This window comes from Triticum dicoccoides, chromosome 1B (assembly GCF_002162155.2).
Source record: "Triticum dicoccoides isolate Atlit2015 ecotype Zavitan chromosome 1B, WEW_v2.0, whole genome shotgun sequence".
NCBI classification, from domain to species: domain Eukaryota; kingdom Viridiplantae; phylum Streptophyta; class Magnoliopsida; order Poales; family Poaceae; genus Triticum; species Triticum dicoccoides.
This window is the reverse complement of record NC_041381.1, coordinates 562,961,531-562,969,489: the sequence shown is the minus strand read 5'-3', so window position 1 is coordinate 562,969,489 and position 7,959 is coordinate 562,961,531. Positions and strand designations below refer to the sequence as shown.

Sequence of the window (7,959 nt, the reverse complement as noted above, 5' to 3'; positions counted from 1 at the left end):
CGAAAATTTGCAATTGTGTAGGGGTGTATATGATGATGTAGTACTAGGTGAAGGCATATGCATTGTTGTAAGACCATACTTTTGCTCGCCAATTTTATCAATTGGCAAAGATTCATCTTCCTGCAAAACTCTAGCTTTTATTGTGACATAATCATGAAATAGCCCCTTTTCATGTTGTTCAAGGCAAAGAGCACTAATTCTCTTATTTTGGGCTAAACTCTTAAATGCAGCCACCACTACCTCATCTTCTACAATATTGGGCACAACCGCTCCTGTAAAATTTACATTCATTCGGCTATAACCAGGAAGGTGTGAAGCCGAATTATGAGCATCTACAGTTGTGTATGGTGCCGAAGAATTACTAACATGAGGTGTAGCATACGACGGTTGAGAGTAACTGGCCGAATAACTAGTAGTAGCATGGCCAATTCTCTCGTTCATCGGCATGGTTGGATTAGTATATTGCACATTATTTGCCGATGAATAAAAGGGTGAAACACTTTCTTGCATGGCATTGGAAATTCTAACATGAGGTGTTTCAAATTTATTAACTAAACTCGCCATGTTGTTCATCGGCATAATAATTTGCGGGGTTGCCGATGCATGAGAGTTGGGATACATATGGTGTAGGTTACTAGCATCATAAGAACTTAAAGCATGCAAATTATTTTGAATCGGCCCTTGCACGTAATTAGATGCATTATTGAAAAGACTAGGGCTGGCCGATAAAGTATACTCATTGAACGATCTAGTAACACCATATGAATTATTTGCATCTACAGTAGAGAATTGGGTATTCATATTACCTTTGTAGATTGCAAACCCTAGATGACGATCCTTTCGTATCAAGAATAGGCCGGAGACCGTTCAAAGCTTCGTCCCCAGCGGAGTCCTCAAAAAGTGTGTTGACGCTGGAACGTGTCACACGAACACGTCGATGTGTACCCGCGGCGCCGAGGGAGATGCTCCGCAACTCACACCGCGGGAGGCCGACTTCCAGCGCGATACGTAAGACAGCAATCCGACGCTTTTGGGACCAGACGCCCCGCTCGCCCGGGAGGGACCCCGTCAGGGCTCGCGGCGACGATTGACTGCTCGAGGTCGATTCGCTCGCCCCTAGAGCCTCGTGGATTCGCAGCCTCCAATCTTGAAGAACAACGAAGAACGAGAAGAAAGATACAAGGGGAGAGATAAAAGTGGATGAACACGAAAAAGTAGTAGATGTGTTTGTTCGATTGTGTGTTGTTCAATCGGCCGTCACCCCTTAGGTATATAAGAGGCGGCTGGACTTCCCGTGCAAGGAAAAAGGTTGGATTCACGTCCAAAACCCTAGTCAAATTCGGATTGGTCTTGTCCGAACTTTCCAAAACTGTTCGGTTTATACTGGCTGCACCTTGCGGGTCTTTTTTGTGGTGGTAAACGATCTCGGATGGAAACGAGTCCAAAAGAAATATTGACTGTTTCAACGATGCGAACAACTTTCATGTTGAACGTTTTTTGATTCGAGGCCATCTTCAGGACCGAATCGCTCGCGCAAGACAGCCAAGTGGTGGCGTTACCCATCAGACATCATGTCTTGTGGAGCGTTGTATATAGCCTCCTGCTAGAGCTGTATTCAAATGGCTCTAACTTTTGCATACGAACTCGGATTTGAATGACTTTTATATCAAAATCGATCGTTATACCAAACTGTACTCTGAATATAGTTTCGGCCTTCGAGATGAAATCGGACAGCGATGACCCAAACTTCAAAGATGTCTATATCAACAATATGGAACTCTTTTATGTAGATCATTTCTCTATTTGACGCCATCTTAAATAAGTTCTTGACCGTGCCAAAATCTGGTGTCAAACAGTTGGCCTGAGCGAGGAGAATCCGCTGCCTTGACCCCGAATCCTTCCGACGCTTTTGTGGATGACGCTTTTGCAGCCGATGGCGTCGCCGTCCGGTGGAATCGATCCGCTCCGCGCCGCTGCCGACCCCCCCTCGGCCTGTCAACCAGTATCTGCCACGCAGCCTCTTCCCTCCTCGCTCTCCTCCTCCCTGTCGCCGCTCCCCGGCCGGCCCCTACCCACGGTCCAAGGGATTTCTTTCTTTTTCCACTACCTATCGAACATCTGAAGGGAACGGGCAGGGCAGGCGACCGACCGACCGGAGCCCAGAGCGCTGCGTCCGCGTTGAAACAGAAGGAAATCGTAAAACGGAAGTCCACGGCTTTCTTTACAGAATTCGCGCGCGCGCGCATGCAGCGACGGAGGTTGAGATGACCTGTCGCCGGAGCTTTCTGCGTCCTCGTGAGTTGTTTACGGGCGCACCGCAGCAGGTGGGCTCGCCTCTGCTGCGCGTTTTGTTTCGTCCAAACCCTCGTTGCTTTTGAGGTACTTTTTCCCGTCGAGCCTGCCTGCGCGCTCGCATCGCGGCAGATCACAATGATTTTCCCGTCCGACGTCTCCTCACTAGCCTCCCTCCTTTCTCCTCCTTTGCCGTTAGATAGGGGCATCATGGCCGCCCGGCGCTCCTCCTCCTTTCTTCCCCTTGAATCCTTCCCGGGCCATGATTGTAACGGGATCGCTTGCGTCGCCCACACTTCTTCCTAGGATCCTCCTCCGATCGCTTTGCAGCTGTATTTTGCGGGCACGGCTTTATTCCACCTCTTTTTTATCCATCGTGGCAGGCCTGCTTCTTGGTCATTTCTACTTCCCAGTAACTGGCAATTTTGTCCGCGGTACGTACATTGACACAAAGAGGGGAAACGAATGCACGTGCACCCGGTCCGATCATGGCAAGGGCATCATGCCACTGTGCGCCACGTGATGGGCCACGGATGGATTAGACGAGATGGGACGGAATGGCAGCGCAAGCGGAGGGAATCTGCCATCAATGCGACGTGGCCCCGAAGATTCTCCGGGGTGGGGTTAACCAACAAAACGTTGAACAGTGTCGCCGGCGAGGGAAGAGAAAGCCGTGCTCGCTCGCCGCTGCGACGCTTGCGGGGACACACAGATAAAGCAGACAAAGATCTGGTACAGTACCACCAATTTTTTTTAGACAGGTACAGCACCGCTACTGTCACTGCTGGCGGTACTCGCTGACAAGGCCGAAGGGCCCGCGGCCCCGGTTGCCGCGGGGCCCGGCGGTTTTCCTTGCCCCCCAGCCAGCAAGGGCCAGGGGTAAGATAGACCCGGCCCACGGCGCACATCGGAAGTGAAGGAAGAACGGTGTAAAAGATCTGCGTCACCGTCTCGATTCCCAAGCCCTCCGCTCTCGCGGCGTCGCTTTCGCCGGACACCACCACCTGCCGCTTTCCCCTCCCACCACCGCTCCCATCCTCGCCCCGCCCGGACCCCAGCGCCCCGATTGGGGCATCCATCCGCCTCCGCCTGATTGGCCCCGGGCACCAGCTCGCTCGCACGCACGCAGCATTTGATTCCCTCCCGCACTGTCTCCCTCCCTCTCTCCCGGACGAGCGCGGCGCACCTGCGAGGAGACGACGCCGGGTCCCGGTCACGCGGCGGCCCTCTTCCGTGCCGGTAAGTAAGCGCCGGCTCAGCTCCCAGCTCTTGCGCCCCCCTGCCGGCCTCTTTACTGAATTTCTTGGACTCGCCTTTGGCGGCTGAGCGTGCGGTGTCTGTTGGTGTGGGAGGAATGGGCGGGTGTTTTGCCGAGAGGTTCTGTCTTCCGTGAGGTCGAGATCGCGGCTCTGTGATGCGTATTGCGGTGGAATTGCGTGTCAGCGGCCGGTGAGTGAGTCAGTGAGTGGCGCTCCTCTCTTGCCTTGCTAGTGGTGAGTCTAGTTAGTGTGAATTTTCTGGAGCTTCTCGTGAGATTCCATTGGCTGTGGCCTGTGGGTGGATGGTTGAAGAGCGGTATTTAAAAAAAAAAACATAGGCAGGGAGATCACGTTTGGGTGGCGGCGGCGCTTCTGACGTTTTGGGAGCGAAGCTTGGTATGGCGACGCAGTGTTTTGGCGATTTCCTTGCTCATAAACCTGTTTTGGCTTATGAGCTGTGCCTTGCTGCTGTGCTGACTTGTTCGATTCTGAGGCCGGAAGGGCTGGGTTGGAATTCTGTGCTGGCGCTGGTATTTGCGTATGGCCTGTGATCTCGATCGATTCGACCTGCAGCGTAAATTTTGCCCATCCAGATTCATTTCTTGTGGATCATTTGCCATGGTTGTCTAGTGACTTCGATTGGCATTTGGGGATGACTCCTCTAGGGCTGCAGTTCTATGGCAGCATACAAGATGCAGGACAATGGAGGAAGCTAGCTCAACTGGTCTTCCTCTGTTGCTTGCAAATTTATTTTTCTTCCTACCATGTGGAGTTCTGTTAGCAGCCTGGGATGAATTTGTCTTCTTCATGTGATTTGGAGAGGTTAAAACTCATCTGTACATCTGTAACATTAAAAATTTGTTAGGTGTTGGCTATTTGGATATTTTGATACTACCACTAGGTATAAAAGATTTGTTTTTCTTGGTTATGGTTCTCTGTTGTGTCAATATTGTCTTTCATATTCAGTTTCGCCCTCTTTGCTTTTTTACTTGTAGCAGAAGTCCTTTTAAGTATAAACCAGGAGACTTAGCAACTTCTCGACATCTTAAGATAAATATGCTGATCGGGATTTCATGAACTGTCTAAGAAATGATGAAATTTCATCGTACCAGAAAATGCTCAGTGCGCTGTATTTACATTTTGCCGTCAACTTGACACGTTTTGTTTAGATATACAGGATGGCATCAGAAATGTAGGCCTGTTTCATCCTAAATTATAACATTTCTTAGCCTTGCTCATGTGTATGACAAGTTCTTGCAATTGTTGCAGTACTCTCATGATGTACCATGCTAAGAAGTTTTCTGTGCCCTTTGCACCACAGAGGGCTCAGAATAGTGAGCATGTAAGTAATATTGGAGCTTTCAGTGGGTCCAACATAAGCAACCCTGCTAATCCTGTAGGGAGTGGGAAACAACGGCTGAGATGGACCTCTGATCTCCATAGTCGTTTTGTGGATGCAATCGCCCAACTTGGTGGACCAGATAGTGGGTATTCTCTCTTAAGTATTAATTTTTGTGGTTTTACTTGATATGATGTATGTTCCGTTTATTTTGTTGGTTCATTCTGCTTGTTACTTGATATGATGTATAAATTTCGTTTATTTTGTTGGTTCATTCTGCTTGGTTTCTCATGAACCTTGTCAGCAGCACACTTTCTGAGTGAAAACATTTTTAGATGGTGTGGGACAATGCATATCTAGAACCTGCACCTTGCTGGTTGTATGTCGAATCCATTGTGTATCATGCATTTTAACTCAAGTTTAAACTAATTTTGATATTCCAAATGTTTATGAAGCAGATTTGTGCATTTTTTTACCATGAGATTGCTGCATATCTCAGGTCATGAAACACACAAGTTTCTCTTCCCCACAAAACTCAAGTTCCTCATGTTTCAATGATTCATGCGAGTCTGCTAGAAGTTGTTAATATGACCCTTTGGAACTGTGTCTGCCATGTTACCTTACCCAATCGCATTGGAAACTGTTGATGTATCGATAACCCTAAACAACCTTCTATAATAGTTGTTTATTTATTTGAAGTACACAAGATACAATGCATCAGACATTTGTTAATGTATTGGTATCATCATATCTTCAGGAGCAACACCTAAAGGAGTACTCACTGTAATGGGTGTGCCAGGGATTACAATTTATCACGTGAAGAGCCATTTGCAGGTAAAGAATGTCTCTTCTGAGGAGACAGCTAATAAATATTTGCCTGGTCACTAATAATTTATTTCTCTTGTTGCTTGTGTAGAAGTATCGCCTTGCAAAGTACATACCAGAATCGCCTGCTGAAGGTAAGTGCCCTTCTATGCTTCATTGCCTTCCTAGCACACTCCCCTTCTTGCCTTCCTTCATACCGAGAAAGCTTTGGTTTTTAAAATTGGCAGCTTGTGTAGGTTCCAAGGACGAAAAGAAGGATTCTAGTGATTCATTCTCTAATGCAGATTCTGCACCGTAAGTGATCTTTACTCAATTGTCTGTGCACATGATTGTATCCTCTGCTAACATAGGCCTTTTAAGCTGGTTGATATCATGCTAAAAATACATCACATAGTTACAGAGATATTCTTCATTTATCTTTCAGGGGTTCACAAATCAATGAAGGATTGAAGATGCAAATGGAAGTTCAGAAGCGGCTCCATGAACAACTTGAGGTTTGTGATGGAAACATGTGAACTTCTTTGAATCATATTATTTGTTTTTTCCTATATAATGGATTTTGCCACATCCATGCTGTACTTTTTCAAGCTGTTAGCTGGGGATTTATTCCAACAATCTGATTTCTTGCCCCATTCTACTAAACCATTATTTACCGAAGTTATACTTGGGTGGGTTCCTTGCAAATGACTTTGTCCTCGATTGCCTCTTATTAACAGTTCTTTTATTTTGCTTGCACTATTTATTTTTAAATTAAATCTGCCATCTCTGAGATATATTCTTCGGAGCCAACCTAAATTTTCGTTCCAAGCCTTCAAGACTAGACTAAATCATCACATGTTCCCTTGTCAGGTTCAAAAGCAGTTGCAGCTGAGAATCGAAGCACAAGGGAAGTACTTGCAGATGATCATAGAGGAGCAGCAAAAGCTTGGTGGCTCACTTGAAGGTTCTGAGGAGAGGAAGCTTTCACATTCACCACCTACCTTAGATGACTACCCTGACAGCATACAGCCTTCTCCGAAGAAATCGCGGTTGGATGATCTGTCAACAGATGCGGTCCGGGGTGTTGCACAGCCAGGGTTTGAATCCCATCTTATCGGCCCATGGGATCAAGAACTGTGTCCGAAGACCAACATATGCGATCCTGCATTCCAAGTGGATGAGTTTAAGGCAAACCCTGGTTTGAGCAAGTCATAAAGCAAAGCCTTCCTTTACAAAGGAAACACTTCTGAGTTATTAACCTGCACGGATGGCCGATCGCATGTGAATATATATCGTCTTAACAACAGTTTGACCACTGTTTGGACCTTCGGATCTGCCCCAACCCCTTCAGTCACGACTAAGTGTTGTTGTCGTTGTCATATTTCGCCATACAGATCTTTGTAATTATGAGGGTGTTTCTAAAGTCCCCAGTTAGCAATCCCCTTCTTCCGAAGGATAATCCTCAACTGAAACATGTAGCAAGAAACACAAAGTGCTTACACGCAATACCAAGGCCCTAAAGCTACATGAAGCTATCTGGTAGCTGTACATTCCTGTTCAGTTCAGTCCTTGAATCTGCTTACCTTATATTGACCCCTCTGCCATAGATCTGGGATGTTGGCAGCAACATTTTTATTTACAAATCAACCTGTCTTCTGGATGACTCTGCATTTACGAGGTTGGTTGTACTATTTGCCATATTGGGGGATAGTCCTGTGCTATGAATAGAGCACTGAACAATGTTCCTTTCAAAGCATTACGTTTACGAGGTTGGTTGTACTATTTACGAGTAGTATATTTTGTTACTTTGAGAAGATTCAGAAGTTCGGCAGAGCACAGGCTTTCAATGCTAGTGTTGCTCAGAATCACATACCTTGGGTTGAAAAAAAAGGACCATAGCTAGTAAAAGATCAGATAGCTATGAATTAAAGGGCTACTCCTTTTGTTTACTCGAGCTATTTTTTTTAACATTTCGTGGAGGCGGATGCTTTTGTACATGCATTTTCCCGATCATGCCAGATAATAATTCACAGCTGTACGTTTCTGGAAGAACAAAAACTATTAGCATCAAAGCATTACGTTTCCGGAGACATCAGTAGAACATAGTTTCCGGAGACATCAGTAGATCCTTACGGAAGAATCGGATCATCAAGCCCTTCTAGCATCGGCCTCTGGAGAACAAGGGCTTCCTGCGACATGGGATAGACTTGGTGCCATGGCGGGATCCATGCAACGCTGGTATGAGAAGTCTTTGGCTCGATTAGG

The 7,959-nt window shown here is 46.7% G+C and overlaps 1 protein-coding gene across 2 annotated transcripts; it reads left to right on the top strand.

The window, feature by feature from the left end:
- The first annotated feature begins 3,264 nt into the window (after positions 1-3,264).
- On the top strand, positions 3,265-7,354 carry LOC119348772 (myb family transcription factor PHL7-like). Of its 2 annotated transcripts, none has more exons than XM_037616763.1 (7): positions 3,265-3,531; positions 4,821-5,035; positions 5,648-5,724; positions 5,807-5,849; positions 5,943-6,009; positions 6,140-6,209; positions 6,565-7,354. In XM_037616763.1, exons 2-7 carry the CDS (start codon positions 4,828-4,830, stop codon positions 6,907-6,909), a joined length of 810 nt encoding a protein of 269 aa, XP_037472660.1. In that variant the 5' UTR covers positions 3,265-3,531; positions 4,821-4,827; the 3' UTR covers positions 6,910-7,354. The 2 variants fall into 2 exon arrangements, with proteins under 2 accessions (XP_037472660.1, XP_037472661.1); XM_037616764.1 differs by having other exon boundaries at positions 3,274-3,531; positions 5,952-6,009.
- The last annotated feature ends 605 nt before the right edge of the window (positions 7,355-7,959 follow it).